The following is an 18,814-nucleotide window of genomic DNA, read 5'->3' as shown; positions in this document are numbered from 1 at the left end:
TACAATGTGGCAAACATACCCAGTGCATGAAAGAAAGGAAAGCAGTGACATTCAACCCACTCACTTGCATAAAGGTGGTGCATGAACGTACTGAAGTAATTACAACACCAGAAGTCTGACAAGCCTCATCTGTTAGGCGATGGAAAGGATCATTATGGAAATAATAAATAAAGACAATAGGTTCATAGGTTCATAGGTAGGTACTAGGCTATCGGCCCTAGGGCCCATACAAGCCTAGCCAAAAAATGTACCCTGGCTTTCACCACCCAAGAAATGTATTTTCCTGTGCCCCTGTCGAGCAGAGCCACAGAGGTAACCTACAAATTCTTACCAGAAGCCAGTTCAGTTTTGGCACAGGCAGATTCTACCTGATTGACTTTGATGACTTCTTCAGAAAGGTTATGGAAGCAATGGATGAGACAAATTCAGTAAACATTGCATGTCTAGACCTCACAAAGGTGTTCACCAGCATGCCGCACTCAGGTATTGTTGATAAACTCTCCAAGCTAGATGTTGATCCCTATGTAAGTCATTGGATAGTCAACTGACTCACAAATAGAACCCAAGAAATTAAGGTAGGTGGCTCCACCTCCTCCAAAGGACCTGTCACTATTGATGTACCTCAGGGTTTGGTCCTCAGGCCACTCCTCTTTGGCATTTACTTCTCAGAGGTTAAAACTAATGTTAAGGGTTTATGGATGACCAAGTTTACAGTTGACTGTAAATCTAAGTTTACAGTTGACTGTAAATCTGGTGCCACCATAAATTCTGCAGAGAAAACCAAGATTTACCAAAAGGGTCTTTCCCAAACAGATAGCAGGCATCATGACCATGGACTAAAACTCAATATTAAATAATATATACTAGTCTCCTTTGGAAATCATAACATCTCCTGTAACTATCAGATCAACAATGCATCCCTGAAAATCAATCCAGTAGTTAGGGCCATGTGATCCTGCTAGGTCAACAAACTATCCTTCAATCATCATGTAGCCACTATTATGAGAAAATCTTTTTTTCATTGCATAACTTATTAATAAGGCCATGGTGTCTAGGTCCAAGGATGTGATAATTTCAATGTATTTGACAGTTATTAATCATTAAGTATAATCATAAAAAAACTACATTGACTATCTCAAAGCCTAGTATCGCTTGTCAGTATTGGGTCTATATTATAAAAATGAAAGTGCATATGTGCGACTATATAAAAGTTGACACATAATGCACAAAAACGTACAATAGCGAATGGCCACTTAAGCAAATTTTTCCCTAGAGAAAAAACGTACTCGGCCATTCAATAAAAAAAAATAATTTAACATCATAAACAGGTGGGGGGCTTTGCCTCCCACACCCCCCAACTAAATATACCAACTTCGAGATTGCACTATAGGGTAGGAAAGGGCAACTCCATAAAGTAGGCCAACCATCTCCTTGCCCTATCACATGTTCATCATTTTTTCTGGAACTTTATAGAAAGCTTTGTACTTTCTTTGGAAACTCTGTGACTGCCCTTTACTTAGGCCTGTTTCTGCTTGACAGATGTTGCATACTATCCACATTAGCTCTGGAGCTTACTGAAACCATGCTTTTGTCACTCACTAGCATGTTCTATGCCTTTCTGCCACTTTATGGATCTGACAAATCTTTATTGCTTTGCTTAATGTCAAATCACTGTCATGAAGTAAAATTTTTCTCACTGCAGTATAATTAATACCACACACGTCTGTCCTTTATCAGCTCATCTTTAAAATCACCAAACTAACATGTTTTAGCTTTGTTTCTCAAGTCAGTTAAATAAGCTACAAATGTTTACCTTGGTTTCTGATTTCTTGTGTAAAACAAATGCCTCTCTAATGTAAAGTTATTCTGAGGGTTGCACATCTCTCTGAACTTGTGGTTGAAACACTCAAGGTCTTCCCCTGATTCAGCTTGCACAACAATATGGTGGTCTGCACTTTCACCTTAATATACTGCTGGTGCATATACAAATGAACGGTCTCTTTCTATGGCCTCAGATCCTGCTAGACTTTGCAAAATGAATGCTATGGCATGCGCTTCTTTATCTGCATAAGCTGCTTGTAGGAAAATATTGTACTCTTGTTCAAATATTCTGCAGCTCTCTGCAATATTCTGATCAAATACAAGTGGTTGAGGGTTTTCTAAATCCGTCTGCCATATTAACACATTCCAGCAAAGGGTTTTGCAAATACATTGAATACACCCACACACAAACACACACATACACACACGCACACATATGTATAAGTAATTGGCATAAACACAATTTGTTCGATGCTTTGTCTGCTCGGTAGTTATACTTTCTCTCTTTAAGCTTATTGGAATTGTGTGAATGAACACCCTCAAAGTACTTTTGAATAACTGGATTTTGCAAAATAAACTTCTCGGGCTCCTTGATGCTTTATTGCATTTTGCGGAATAGCTTTTCAGATTTCTCGATGCTTTACTGTACTTTCCGAAATAGCTTTTGAGATTTCTCGACACTTTACTTTGCTTTGCAAAATAGCTTTTGAGATTTCTTGATGTTTTACTGTGCTTTGTGTAATTGCTTTTAAGATTTCTCAATGCCTTACAGAGCTTTGCGAATTAACTTTTGAAATTTCTCAATCCTTTATTGTGCTTTGTGAAATAACTTTTGAGATTTTTTCAATCCTTTATTGTGCTTTGCAAAATAGCTTTTGAGATTTCTTGATGCTTTACTGCATTTTGTGAAACAGCTTTTGAAATTTTTTGATATCTTACAGAGCTTTGTGAAATAATTTCTCAGACTTTCCGATGCTCTACAGAATCTTTGATTGATAAAGGTGGAAATGCTGGGTCTATATCAGAACAACAAAAGCGCATATGTGTGACTACATAAAAGTCCACAAATAATATGCAAAACCTGTAAATAGCGAACGGCCACATAATCACATTTTTTCATAGTAAAAAATAAAAATTAAAAACCATTATCAGGTGGGGCTCCCCTCACACCCCCCCCCGTAACTAAATATACCAACTCCGAGATCTCACTATAGCGAAGGAAGTTACTCCATGTAGTTGGCCAACTACCTCCTTGCCCTGTGACATATTCATCAAATCACTTAAATGCAGTTCGAAGAATATGTGTCGCTCTTTACGTGTTCACTCAAAAGCAGTTTCGTGCTTCTAATATAGACCCGGAAATGCTAAAGTCATCTACTTTAGGAAATTGATAAAGGCAAAATTGTTAAAGTCATTGATCATCATTTGCTATGTTTGCAGAATTGGTAAAGGCAGAAATGCTAAAGTAATCTACTCCCGAAATTAGTAAAGGCAAAAATGCTAAAGTCATTACTTTAAGCTTTATCAATAAAGGCAGGCATGCTACAGTCATGCATCATCACTTATTAAAGTCATCACTTTAAGAAAGATTCAAAAACTTCATGATGCAACTGAGTAATTCACGAGCACTGCAATACTTTTGCAAATAATTTATGAAACCTCTTTTATCAATGCAAGAAGTATATCCAGCAACTGTACAATGCTAATAAATTGAGGTATTGTTTCCCATATTCAATATCTTTTGAAGTATTTGCACTTTGCAAATGACTATGTGCAATGCACTGAAATGTCCCCAGAATGGCAGTACATTGCTAGGCAACTCTTTACAGTACATGAAGCACTCTGTAATGGTGGCACTTTGTGAACAGACACATCCAGCACAAGAATTTTTCTTCAATTAACCTTGCTTTGACTGAATTACACAGGATAGGTGCACTTTGCTCACAATGAACTCTTTGAAATATATGCACAGTAATAAGCACACACTGTAAGCACTTTTACACACTCTGGAGATAATTTGAATAAGTTTAATTATGCCCTTGATACAATACAAAGTCATAGTTATCCAAAGCACAGCACTTTGCCCATACACAAGCGGTCACCATGCCAACGTGCTTTCTTTGTGCTTGTTTTCCTCTAAACATGCCCAATTCCGCCTTAAACACACTTGTTCTGCCTTAAACATGCTTGTTTTGCCTTAAACATATTTGTTTGCTTTAAACATGTTTGTTTTGTACTTTAAAGTCAATCATCTTGTCAAAAACTTTTATCATAAACACTTTCTTTAGCTAACAAGTTTTTTGTACTTTCTGATAATACAGTTTGTGCTCTGGCAATGCCCTTTCTTGCCTCTTTGCATCAGGTAAATAATTTGTATTACTTTCATTACCTTTTATTATTTCTAGTTGTGTTTGTACTGTTTTGTCTCAGTTTTACCTTCACTGTGGTCTTTACATCTTATGGTTCCAAATGTTCTTCTCTCTTCCATCCCAGTTCTGACACCATGTCACTTTCATTTTGTTACATGACTAATGAGTCTTCGTGGGTTCTGTTTAAGCAGCTTTATACTATACAAACACATCACTGTAGAGGCTTATTGACTATAACTAAGTAACTTATATACAAACTAACTGCTGTGATCATACATGCTCACTCACTGGCTGCTTCTACACAATGGCACTAGGGATTGCACATGTTTGGAATTTATACCTGCATGCACACCCTCACATGCTTCTTAAAGACACAGCACATACACATTACACTCAGATCTACACACAGCTTCTCAAAATATCTTAATCTCTTCTGCAACTTGTTAAAGGGGTGGATGTGTTTCATAGGGAATATCATTTCATTGGAATTGTTACATAAAGCAAAGAACTTCCCTTAATCTTTTCAAATGTAATATGGATGAATGGAAGGGAAACTTAAAAATAACCCTAGTTTAGCACCCTTGGCACTTACAGATAGGGGGTAATAGGCAAAATTGTGCCCAGCTCTGGGTTAATTGTACTTAAATTACAAATGCTAAAAATTTCAAAGAAATGCAGGGATAAGCTTCTAAAGATCCACAAGAATCAACAGCATAATAAGTACCTATGAACATATCAACCTATGAACAGCTTCTGCAGTTTAAATAAACTTTTATATATATCCCGGAAGGTCATAGACAGACAGACATTGCATATTTGGTTTGCGGTTTGAATGGACTTGCTACAACAAACATGGCACACTTATTCGGTGCACACAGACAGACATGTGCAGACTCACACACACACACACACACACACACACACACACACACACACACACACACGCGCGCGCACATGCACATTTCGTATTGTATGTATAATTGCTGTGTTTTCTAGCCGAACGCATTTATAAACTTTATACATTTCACAGAAAAAGTTCACAAGATCATGCATATTTTCAAGCCACTGAAAAACATAACATTGTAGATGAAATCAAGTTCTTTAGTTTACCTCCTACAGCTTTGGCTAGACTTAAATGCAGCTTATATACCTTGCACATTCTGATTCAGAAAACAGTGGTATTTTTATTCTCATATATCACAGTACATGTATTTGCTGAAAACAATCAAACAACAACAACAAAAAAAGATTTATTTATTTTATCTATGTATTATTCTTTTCAAAATCAGATTGGCACACCAGGCACAAGGATCCCTTTTCCATGTTGACCATATAGTACTGTATGGTTCTATGGTTTATTAAAAGTCATACATTAAATAAACAGAGACAGAGAAAGTCAAACTCTGGAAAACATGATGATGCTAATTTGTAGCTCATAGCATTAATATTCTGTACTGAACAGCTAGACAAACTTGTTAACTGTAATCCAGCACTGCATTTTCTTTTGAATGTTTATGCATAATACCACAGATACTTCTATGTGATTGATGCACATATGGATTTACTTTTTCAGGTGAACACAAAACATGAAAATTAAGTCTTTCTGGGTTTTAGAATCCATTAGTCCATCTCAAATTAGCTCAAAGTACTTGTGTTATGGAGTGTAGTAATCCTTGATATCATATGTCTGAACTTCTTTGCTCAAGAATTCTGTACAGGTTCCGAAATAATGGGTGGACAAAGGCCCAAAATTCAGAACAATATTTAGATATTACCCTAATTCACCTAAGAGGTAAAGAGAACAACAGCTTTTCGATTAGCATGTATTTTCTGAATAAGAATTCTAAAACTCCACTCTCTGGCACTACTGACTGACTATAAATCTCAGTGCTTTACCAGAAATTCAAAACTTTTACAAGGGAAAAAACAAAAATATGAAGCAAAATCAAGGATGTTTTGGAAAATGGACAGTCAACAGGTAAGCTTGACATGGTTGTTAGCAAGATGCTGTTTGTGTCTTGTCCTTTTTTAGTAAATATATTTTTTAAAAATTTCAGCATAAAGAAGAGACTAGACAAGTACATACAATGCTAAAATAACAACACAATTAATCGTACACTGAATTTATGAATTAAACAGATATTGTTTCATTTCAGAAAATCATATAAGAATGGAAGCTAAACAGGGCACATAAATGGAATAAAACTAGAACAGGCCTTTTAATAGCACAACCTAAAACAGTTTCATTCTTATTGCATATAACGTCATTTCAATGACACATATGGTATCATATAGAAATGACTAAATGAAAAGGCATTTTGCATGGGCTACTGAATAGATAAGGAAATACTTTTGGAATAACCTACAACTGGGCGTGGGCATCACACAACAAAGGCATATTAGGAACTAGATAAAAATCACATAGAAGGGTAATATTAGAAAGAAGAACAACAAACAAACAAAACATGAGAAATGGGTTACCTTGGTGTCTCTAGAATAGGAAAATGTACTAGAATCCTTGCATATGACTCTGAGAATAATATCAGACATTTTTATGAAGAACTGAAATTATTATATGAAGTAATCATTTTATCTAGTGGAATATTTCAGTTAACTAATCTAGAAACATTAAAACAGTAATAGAGGCAGACCATTTGTGCAGAAAATATGATTCCTTTCCAAGGCTATTGGCTAATTGCAAGTCTGAAGAATATATAGTCGTAATAATTTTCTGACATTCTGTGACTAATGGGGAGGTACGTTTCTAGTGTTGTGTGAAGGAATTTTTGGCAGCCAGCACCATACTATGAATAATGATCATTTTCTGAAGGGTGGGTGTAAAATGTTCTACCTGAATCCAAAAATCTTTCGGAATGGTTGTAAACGACTGCACAAACATGCTATATGCTCCCATGTTGGAGTAGATTCAGATGATTGGCATCTCCAGCAAATTGGGCTTAGCCTAGGTGTATGATAAACCACTTGTTCTGGAATCAGAAAAGTCTGTGAAGACATTTCCATGCAAAGGGTTGCCAACTAGGTAAAGAAGTAAGGGATGTGATAATTTTAGTATTACAGGTAGTTGGCTTCCAGAAAGCTGAATGTCTCCATCTTGAAAGTACAGTTTAGTCTTAGAAACTACTATCTATGGCATACAATAAAATCGCATACTTTATTTTAGTTTTGTCTCTATGAAAACATGAGAGGGGTAATTTTAAGGTGGCGTTGAGGGGATCAATCATAAGATCAAGAAGTGAGCCACTCAATAGGCTAGAAATAGACTGGGGAAATGAATGACACCCATAGGTTTTATCCATTATTTATTGATTTGTTTATGTATTTACTTATTTATTTACAAGAATGGGATTATAAAAACATATTCCAGTTTTATGAGATGCTACTGATATACAAACATATATAGGTTACTGGTGATATTTGTTAATTAGAATCAGTATGTCAGGCAGTTTGTGTTTTTTTTTTTTCATATGTACAGCTTGACTGGATTTAGTATTAAATCAAGGGGAAAACAGAAGACACAGTGCACCAACACAGCTGAAATACATTAACTTCATTCCTAAAGTCAGAAGTGTCTTCAGAGATACAAACACTTACTAAAGTTGTATGTTTTTCATGGATTTTGTTGAAACAAAGGATATTAATTTCCATTGTATTACATGTCTTTTTACTACTTTTCTATATCCCTAATGATTTTTTTTCATGGTGCAGTGATGCCATCTACTCCAGAAATTTCATATCACAAAAAAGAAAATGGAAACGCCACCCTAACTTGTACTTCTTCTGGCTTCTATCCTGGGAATGCTAGTGTTGTGTGGATCATATATGGCAATCAGATCAAGGAATTACAGACAGACATTATTTCTAAGACAGAAGATGGAACCTACAATGTAACCAGCACCATTAATGTTAAAGTCAAGGACTATATTTCTGGTGTGATCTGTGAAATTGCACACTTGACAGAGACGCTACAATCACCAGAGTTCTACCTGAAGCAAGGTATGTCAGGTAAAGATAATCTATGATTTCAACAAATTCATTGATACTAGTAATTACACTTTTAGCATACATTCTGTCAGATTTTTTTTATAAGAAATGAATATTCTCATGAATGTGATTAGTATAATGCAACAGTAAAAAAAAAGTGCATATTATGGTTAATGCAGGCTGCATGTATATAGATTCACTAATGTGATTACTTATATCGCTAGACCTTGACTCACAAGTTTCCAGGGGGTGATTTCTTTCCCCTAGTATAATAAATGATGTTATTTTGTATACAAACATGGTTCTATAGGAAGAATTTCTGCTCAATGAGCCGACTCTTAAGTTCTGATCACTTTTATTTAGAGGTTACTGACTCATATCTACCTGAGAAAGATGCCATCTCACTATAGTGACTGGACGGATAGCAGATAAATTAACTTGTTATTTTAGCTATGCATCAAATATACTGTATCATTATATGCATCTTCCTGCAAAATCATGTCAGTTGTTAACACCCTTTAAAAAAGAACTAGACGAGTACATCAATATGTCATGGTTCCAACAGGGAACAGCTGTGGTCAAGCTTTGGTGGATCACTAGGCCCTAAATATGGCATGTACTTAAAAAACTCTGATCCATTGACCATTAGGTGAAGCATGATACTGACTGGAAATTATACGAAGTCTTAGCTGAAATGGAGGACTAAGCTAGACAGAAGAACATAAGGCTGGTTGGACTACCTGAGCAGGTTGTCAGTAGGTATCTCCTGTAGTTTTGTAACCATCAACTTGCCCTCTGGTCAGATCTGGAGGAGAAGGGGGCATTGTGTTGGAAAGAACCCATATGTTTTTTGAAACCAAAGCCATCATCTGTTCTTAAAGCCAGGCACCAGACTGTCCAGTTTGCTTCTTATCAAAAAAAAAAAAAAAAAAAACATTCTCTCTGTTTTATGGACCCCTGTGTAAAAATCATTTTATGAGGAATTGAGGCAAGGATATTTTGTCAATAGTGTTACATTGTTGCGACTCATCAGAAGACAGCCAGTTCTTACAGCTCTGTGTGTGTATAAGGAAACTAAAGTATACTTTAATTTGGTCTACCTAGTTTTTTAAAGGTAATGTTTCCCTTGGGTAAGACCCTTTTAGCGTCCCTTTGATGCTATTAAAGCCATAAAATACTGGACTACTGATGTCCTGATGAATGGTTACAAAGAACTGAAGGACTCATGCATTATATAAGAACATTTCTGATGTTTCAAATGAAATAATATGTGGAGGAATGAGAGGATGAGATAATGTGCTTCATAAAAATGAATTATCCTGAGTAAAATTTGATCAACGCTGTGAAAGTACTATGATTTGCTTTTGTTTATTTTTGCTATTAAAGCATGGAGTTAGTGCCTAGCTGATTGCATGTGAATATTCAATTTTGATTGGCTGGGGTGATGGTGGTTTGGATTATATAGTCTCTTCAGGCAATCACAATTATCATTGGCAGTAGCAGTGTGTGCATAACCACAAATGACTGATACCTCAGAGTTTGGTAGTGCAAGGTATTAATGCTCACAGCAGTCATTTGCAGTAGCAGTGTGTGCATAACTACAAGTGACTGATCCCTCAGAGTTTCGTACTGCAAGGTATTAATGCTCACAGCAGTCATTTACAGTAGCAGTATGTGCATAACCACAAGTGACTGATCCCTCAGAGTTTGGTACTGCAAGGTATTAATGCTCACAGCAATCATTTGCAGTAGCAGTGTGTGCTTAACCACAAGTGACTGATCCCTCAGAGTTAGGTACTGCAAGGTATTAATGCTCACAGCAATCATTTGCAGTAGCAGTGTGTGCATAACCACAAGTGACTGATCCCTCAGAGTTAGGTACTGCAAGGTATTAATGCTCACAGCAGTCATTGGTTTTAGCACTTTGTGCATAATGACATGTGGCTGATACCTCAGAGTTAGATACTGCAAGGCATCAGTGCTCACATCAGTCAATTAAGGCACTTTAGTTGCAAGTGGAGATGTGCATTGGTGAATTTGTGTCTGTAGAAAAAGTATTACTGTCATGCACTTACATTGAGAGAATAACAAGTATTACTTTAGCATGCATTTTCTGCAGGGTATTACATCTACACCTCAATTGTATATTATTAGGTTGTGTCTGTACTCCTCAATGCCTTGACTAGCACACGTCACATTTTATAATAAGACCAAACATATGTGACAGATATGTAGACACTGTGTGGATATTGGGGAGGCATAGCACTCTTCTGTATCTAGTCATGTTAAAAATACTACGTCACACTTATTTATTTGTACATGTTTATAGAGGTAAGTACTAAAAACAGGCTGCTTTCAGCCTTTTCAACAACCACTTGGTTATTTGCATTTTCTTCCCATGCACAAAATGGAGACGGAATCACATGAGTGATAATCTCTCCTGTGCTTCTGTGATTGCTTGTATCACTGTTCTTACTTATGATGATACTTGTCTTTCTGGAATTTTTCTGTGAGCATCCATAGCATTGGCCAATTGCATTTTGGCATTCAGTAGAGGAGCCAGCTTTCATGCAACTGTAATTAACACAAGTAAAATCTGGACACTATGAATATTCCGCAGAAGATTTTCTGAACATTTTCACAAGTAATATGTTATATTAGTTTGTCACCACGGAGGGAAATGCATTTACATTCAACTGGAACGCATTGCTTGTCCTAGCTGACTATTGCACAAGCAGATGAAACATGATTCTACTGAATATACTAAGATTGCAGTTTCAATAAAGTCAGATCAGATTGTATGTCTCAATGATACACTTTGGCTTTGATGTACAATGCATTTCTATATTGCAAGTTGTGAGCTTCATAAGTGATTGCCATAGTGTGCAAAAAGCATTACTGAGGTGAATCACATAAGCACTACAATAGAATTATCTGGTTTATTCACAAAACATTTATTAACATACTGTTTGGAAATTGTGATCATTTTCTACTCTGCAAACTGCATTTTTATTGTAATATATTGCATTATAAAGCAGGACTATTTATACTTATTTAATAAGTTAATTTTTCCATTATTACTTCTTATAGATTCATGTGGGCCAGCAATAACTATCACTGGAGCTCTGCGCTGCATCATTGGTGCTGTCCATCTAGGAGTTATGATATTTCTATGTTATCATGAAATGGAAAACAAAAGGTTTGTTCTCATTTCCTTAAGATGTTCATAGTTTACCTATACAATGTACCACTTGTGTCTAGTGTTATTGTCTTTTTCAAATGAGGATGTTGCTTGAAGGAGTTTTGTGGTATACTATGCATTTACTCTAACAACTTGAGTTCTATATTGCAGCTGTTGTGGGACAGTGTCTTTAACTGAATTATATGGATAGAATAACAATGCAATATACTTGTGTGGAGGAAGGAGCTGTACTACAGAGGGATTAGCGGGGGGAGAAGGCAAATGGAACCTAAAAGGCCACACAGCTATTGATGACAATTTCTAGCAATGATACACAGAAAGGAATGCATGGAACAAGAAGACAGAAGTAAGTCACAAGGCTGAGGAGTTAACTGGTGAGGAGAGCATGTTGGATTGTGTCTCCTGTGGAAGTATTTTCTGGGAGATTATGGTGCTCCAGGGATAGCTGTACTGATCTCTGCTACCTCTTGTGTTCAGGCTGCATAATTTGTAGCTGGAGTTTGTGATCATGCAACACAGAGATCATCTTTTTAATAGTAAGAAGTGCATAGGAAGGATCAATGAAATTGTTTTTATTTTTCTCAATAATGCACTGAAGACCAAATGGTTATTATATTTTTGGCATACCATTTTAAAATATGTATAACTGGTGTGGAAGGAGTTAATTATAATTTTAGGAAGCAACTTAATAGAGACAACAATGTTATAATTGAAGATTTTATCCTAGTAGTTTTGATTGCAACAGAATAGTATAGATTGCATCTCCTCTCTCCATTAAACAGTATAACCCTTACAAGGAGAAATGTTATAGCTCAGCAAAAATGTCCTCTTTATACCGAAGAACACACACAAGGGATCTAAACTTCTGGTCTGGGATTTTCTGTCCTTTAAGCATTAATTATAGGGATCTGCCCCTCCTCCTTAATTTATTTTCCCAGATAGCTCCCTGGCCTAGAGTCTACAGTTTTTTGTAATAAGAAACCTGAGATCTTAATAATAATATATTAATTGTTCTGTTTTATTAAGTTATTTCCATCTCAGTATATGATGACATTATAACGCCTGTGGGAGTAGTTGACATTTAAAATTATTATTCTTGCAATGATGATGATTATCTCTCTTATAAAGTGTTTCCATAGATTGCAAATGCACATAACAGGGAAACCCCCTGAAATGTTTTCTTACCAGGTAGATACTCAGAACTGAGAAATATTGTTAATAATTTTATAATTTGATAGGTCTAAATCTGTATTCCATCTTAATTCAGAGCTGAGTAGATACAGACAATTTAGAATTATTTATTTTCTATCAAAAGTTATTTGCAGACAAACTCAAAGCTTTGGTAAAGTATAAAATGGGTTTCCATCTCTAAAAAAGATATGCTTTTGAGCTTACTGAACCAAATAAAAGGTGTGTGTGTGTGTGTGTGTGTGTGTGTGTGTGTGTGTGTGTGTGTGTGTGTGTGTGTGTGTGTGTTTAAAGTATTTTGTAAACACTGGATAAATATTGATTTAGAAAAATATTCTTATAGCAAAACTTAGTTTTAAATGGTTCCAGTTTATCCAGTGATAAGTAACATGAAGTTGAGCAGCAGTGATATAATTCTCAGAAGATGAAAAATGACATCCCAAGAATTTTAAAGAATTAACTATTTGAATTCAGTCTATGGTCTTTTCTGTAATATAAGGATACATCCGTTTTTATATATCCTTTTAATTGTTATTCTTTTGGATGATAAATAGAAATCCTCTTTGATGATTGATTTGCTTTAGAAAATGTTTCCATATGATCATCTGCATGAGCAATAAGCTCTATTTTTGATGTTTTGGTTTCTTTAGGATGTATTTCCAGATCATTTTGTATAAGAGATAAAGGATATATATATATATATATATATATATATATATATATATACATAGCTAGATGGAGATATAGATATGTAGATATAGATAGATAGATGGATAGATAGATAGATGGAAGTTGTCATGTTGTCAACCCTCATGATCCCCTGCTGTCCTTGGTAAAATAATGAGCCCAGTCCATTAATAAGCAATGTAATGTATTTGAAACAAATGTATTGATAAGATTCTATATTGGTAGAAGATTCCTAACATCCTCAACCAGTAAAATAGCTATTGTCTGTTAACTGTGTCAATAGCTTTTTGCACATCGAATGAGCAAAGTGGAGTATCAACTTCTGAAAAATAATTATTTTTGATTGTAGAGAAATAGAATAATAGCTTATAATATGTATTTGCCTGGAAAGAATCCATATTGATTTGGGGAGAAGAAGTTATCCAAGATAATACTGTTAACATATGTCATTTGAATTTTATAGTCAGAGTTCATTAAGGTGCATAGTTCATGGGGACTGGCCTGTTCTTACCTTTTTATTTTTATTATTTTGACTAATGAGAAATAAAATTCTCTGCTATAAGATGAAGTCATTAGACATTCCAGCAGTTTGGAAATATATAACAAAAGAACTGATCAAACTGCTTGGAAAACTCATAGGGGAAAGAATCTAAGCTTTTTTAATTTGGAAAATAGTCTATTATTTTAATCTGGAAAAATAGTCTGTTATTTTGTCTGTTCATTTAGTATTTGTGTCAGTTTTGAATGAGAAGGTAATTTTAATTACATTATCTAGAAACTTAATTATTTCTTCTGTATCATATATTTCTTTCTGGTTAGATAATTTTCTTTACTATTCCTCACATATTTAAAGAACTTCTAGTTACTTAGTTATTAAACCTAAATGAGTTCTAATTTTGTGTGGAAATTAGGATTTTTATTGGTAAAGAAGTTGTGCTTAAAACAATGCATTTCTTATTTAAAATATTGCTCTTTTATTGTTAAAGTATAATTTGCCAAACCAACTTCTGAAAGTTGTTTTAATTTTCTAATGTTTCCAGTAATCTGTCTAATTGCTGAAGTTTGATTCTTTTCCTTGACAGTTAATTAAAACACAATGCCTGTTAGTAAGCGTTAATAGAAGCCCATTTTAAACAATACAAATGTTTTCTGCATTATGTTTCTGAAAAGTATCTATGGCCTAGAAAAAAGTCCTCCTTCTGTATAATACTTTTATGAACTAATATAGTAGTATTGTTCGGTGGTCTGAAAGCCACTATAAAAAAAAAGCTTTATGCAATCAAAAATATAATACTTTGCTATAATAATAATAATAATAATAATAATAATAATAATAATAATAATAATAATAATTAAGTCTACCATGTTTTATGTTTAAAATCGAAATATCTATAATCTTCAAATACTGTAAACCTGTATCTGTAGAATAAGTCAGTGTATGTATTTGAAGGGATTCCTTGAATTTCTAAGGTTTCCTGTCTTATAGCCTAAATCTTGCTCAACATTCCAGTCTCCTGCTAAAATTAATTTGTTTAATTTATAAATATTTCAAATGTGTCATAGCCTGAGAAGGAAGCTTAAACCATACCTGGTGTAGTTATAATATCCATATACTGAAAATCTCTAATACAATTCTTGAATTAGTGTCTTTACGAGAACACAGAACTGTTTTTTTCTGGAGAATGAATAATTAATTCAAATCCTCTAGATCTTTTGTTGGCAGAACTGATTAAACTTTGCTTAAGATCTCTCTACAAAGTTAAAGCACAGTGTAATGAATGAGCAAGATGAATTTCCTGTAGATATGCAAAATCATTTTTACTGTTAAAAAATTAATACATTATTTATTTTAATATGATTTTTTCCCATTAATACTTACTGATAGTATCTTTATTCAAATTAATTTCTATAACATTCCATTATATTATGCAGAAAAAAAAATAAAAATGAATGCAAGAAATAAGTAAATGTAAGATGTGTCTTGACAGAAATGTTTTATACTGTCACTGGATTTTGTGGTATGATTTTAACTGCTGCTAATTCTTTGTGAACCACCTTAACTGAGGAGAAGTATAAATGAATATCTTTATATTTTACTTTAAAAACAACAGAAAAACATATTCAGGCATGTTTAACAGTTGATTTAATCATATATTTAGAATATACATTTGCTGTTAAAGTGCAGTAAATAGTAAATGATATATCCTTGTTTATTAGCATATCGGTTTGAATATAATTTACCTGTTTTTATCTTTATTTTTCTCTAAGCATTTCACCTCCCCTATTTCCCTTCCACTGTGATTCCCATTCTTTTCCTTTCTGCTATGACATCCTCTTCCTTAAATCTAGGTATACATTGTAAATATTTACCACTTGGGTCTAAACCTGTATTTATGATCAGGACACTTCATCATCTCCGCACAGCTACAAACATCAATGACTGTTTCCTTGCCTTTTCATTTATATATTTGCATTTAATATCCTGTCAAAGTGTATATATATTGCCAGTCTATAGTATAATGCATTTATATCTTATGTGTTTGTTGTTAGGTTTTTAACAGTGAGCTGAGACTGAATGTGTTCTCTTGTGAAGGAGTGGTTGATTGTGATGCTGTGGGGCCTTCAATGTGACTATGTGACAGCTGGAATCTTATCTTAGGAAACAGCATTAACATATTAGATATTGCCCTCTGAGTGGATTTCACAAACAAAAGCTGAATCCGAATTTCTAAAATGTACCACAAAACAGAAAGTATAATATTAGCTCCTATTTGGAAATTTAACCCAAGAACTCCTGCATATTGTGCTGGTGTCACTGCTGTATGACCATAAAGACACTCTGGACAGACAGGTGTTGAGTTTTCCCTTTAGAGTCATATCATTTCAGCAAAGAAACTTCCAGCATGGTGATTAAAGTTAAATTACAAATGTACAAATGCACACACACACACACACACACACACACACACACACACACACACACACAGAAAGCCATCATTTAGTCCTTCATATGCATGGTCTTCTTTCAGCTTATTCCTATGTGGTTCTTTTTTAGCCATGTTTTGGTGGGTCTGTATCACTTAATAGAAACCACTAATGATCAAATCCCTATTCATGGAACCATTTTTTTCAAAACCACAAACCATCGAATGGACTTTTAATTGAATTTTTTCCTAGGGTAAAACAAGGGTCTATATTAGATCAGTGAATGCTTAAACAAGTGAACGCTGATTGATTGACCTTATTTAACCAAATGGTCAAAATATTGAAGCAACAGAATCCTGAATTTTCTCCTAGGGAAAGAATTTGGTTGTCCATTTCTGTTGCTTCAGTATTTTCAGTGCTGTGGTGGAAAGTTATGTGTCAGATTCAGGTAAGTGTGCGATTGTGTGGATGTGAGTGTTAGGGTGGGTTTGGTGAGGTAGGGTTAGGGTACGGGTTAGGTATGTGTGTGATTGTGTGGACGTGAGAGTTAGGGTGGGTTTAGGTGAGTTTGGGTTAGGGAGCGAATGAGGTGAGTGTGCAATAGTGACGGACCTTAGGTAAGTGGATAGTTAGTGGTGTGTGCATAGTTTAGTATAGGGTTAGGTGTCAGATTTTGGGTGTATGTGTGTGGTTTTCTGTTTGTTTGGTGTGCTTGTGTTGTGTGTATGTGTTTTGGATCAGTGATTGTTTTCCCTAGGAAAAAAATCTCTGATCTGACAGTTTGAGATTGTAAGCTTTCGCTTACATAAGGTCGATCAATCAGCATTCACTTGTTTAAGCGTTCGCTGATCTAATATAGACTCCAAAACAATGGTTGGCCACCATCTGGAATTTGCTCTCTTGTCTACTGCAGTGTGATCTTGGAGTTGGTGTATTTAGTTAGGGGGGGTATAGGGGTGCAGTCCCCCAGGGCTTGGGTGTGTCACACCCCAGGTGGATAGGTTTTAAATTTTGTGATTTTTTTTTTTTTACGGTCACTAGGTTGGCCTACCATTGTATTTCCATGGGAAAATGTTGAATAAAAGTCCATTCAATGGTTTGTGGTTCCTACAAAAAGGGTTTGATGAATAGGGATTCGATTGTTAGTGGTTTTGATTAAGTGATATAGACCCGTTTTGGCAGTCAGATTTGAACATTCCGTTATATAGGCTGCACAGATCACACATTTACATACAGAAAGGGCACTGCCTGTATATCATGTTGATCACCTGCACACTCCAATAAAGGAAATAAAGACTATGATATCGCATCTTGCTGATTGAAGTCCTGGTCATCCACAAAGGCAAATCCATTTGCTGTGAGTAAAATTGAAATTTGTGTGGAAAGGTATCCAGCCAAGTCTACCTGCAATTAAATCGGACTTTTACCCAAAGCATTCATAGTGGACCAAAGACACTTAAACAAGGAGAATCCGCCAACAAAGACTTTTGGATGAAAACAAAATAAAGCATATTTCATGTTTTGGGCAAGTGACATCTGACCTGTCTGTTTGTCAGCCACCATATTCAAGTAAATGATTTTCTTTTAACCCTTATTAATGCTGTACAGTTCTTTGGATTAAAGTCTATTCAGTAAGTTATTAATTTATTCTTTTTTATATTGTTATACATTCTATTTTTATACAAATACAACCTGGGACATTTTAACTCTTACTTTTTAGCTTGAATTGAACATAGAACAATAAGTTTGGAAAGGGCATATAAGTGTTGAGCCAACTTAATTTCACATAGCTTATAATATAAAATAATTGAAGTCTGGCTTAATTCTTTTGACAGCATAATGACAACACTGATAATAATAACTATAGTAATAAAAATAATGTTAATAGCAACCATGATTTTGAGTATTTGTAATATATATATATATAGATATATTCCTTTCAAAGGCTTTTTCTCTACATTTCCCCCTTATAGGATGTAGATGTCCATATGAATATATCTGCAATCAATACCAAATACTGAGGACGAGGAAAGTTACTATTTGCTCCTTTAGGCATTTAGCATTTTTATATTACATTATTCTTAGCTGTTTGTTCAGACTCTCCTTTTACATATTCCTTGCTTGTGTGCTCACCTTCTAAGGATGGTGTAACTCTATTGCGTATGTGCTAAGGCTGCAGCTGATTAATGGGAATCCATTTCAGTAAAGCCTCACCACTGCTGTTTCTCTTTATTCCTGTTTGACAGGCCACTGCTGAAATGTCATTTATTATTAATAATGGTTCATCTTTATTTAGGAGGACTGTCTTTGTCTTTGCTTTTGCTTATCCTGTCGCCTATTTGGCAATCCCTAGGATTATCCATTCTGTCATAATAGGTTTAAGAGACCTGTATTCTCTTCTCCAAATTAGTCTGTAGAAAGGCAAAGTAAGTGTTATTTTAGATGGATCACATAATTTTGGGCATCCAATCACTGACAGGAGCTCTGTGATATCAGTGTGTGTGGGGGAGCATAGTGTATGGGTGAGCTACGATGTTGCTGTTATAAGTATGTTCTCACAGTGAGCCATAAATGTAGTGCTGCATATATTATATGTTTAATGTTCTACTTCACCATTTTC

General features: G+C 34.9%; 1 protein-coding gene across 2 annotated transcripts in view; it reads left to right on the top strand.

Annotated features, from left to right (window-relative positions):
* LOC122812295 (signal-regulatory protein beta-1-like) overlaps positions 1 to 18,814 on the top strand; it is a 233,491-nt gene that overhangs the window by 192,751 nt on the left and 21,926 nt on the right. Inside the window, exons 2-3 of one of the 2 annotated variants that reach the window (XM_044084702.1) lie at positions 7,917 to 8,204; positions 11,283 to 11,391. In XM_044084702.1, the coding sequence (XP_043940637.1) occupies positions 7,917 to 8,204; positions 11,283 to 11,391 (397 nt within the window). Of the gene's footprint in view, positions 1 to 7,916; positions 8,214 to 11,282; positions 11,392 to 18,814 lie in introns of both variants that reach the window. The other variant, XM_044084700.1, reaches the window with a different exon arrangement.

This window comes from Protopterus annectens, chromosome 9.part0 (genome assembly GCF_019279795.1).
Source record: "Protopterus annectens isolate FY-2018-M chromosome 9.part0, PAN1.0, whole genome shotgun sequence".
Classification (NCBI taxonomy): domain Eukaryota; kingdom Metazoa; phylum Chordata; order Ceratodontiformes; family Protopteridae; genus Protopterus; species Protopterus annectens.
This window is presented reverse-complemented; position numbering and strand designations above follow the sequence as displayed.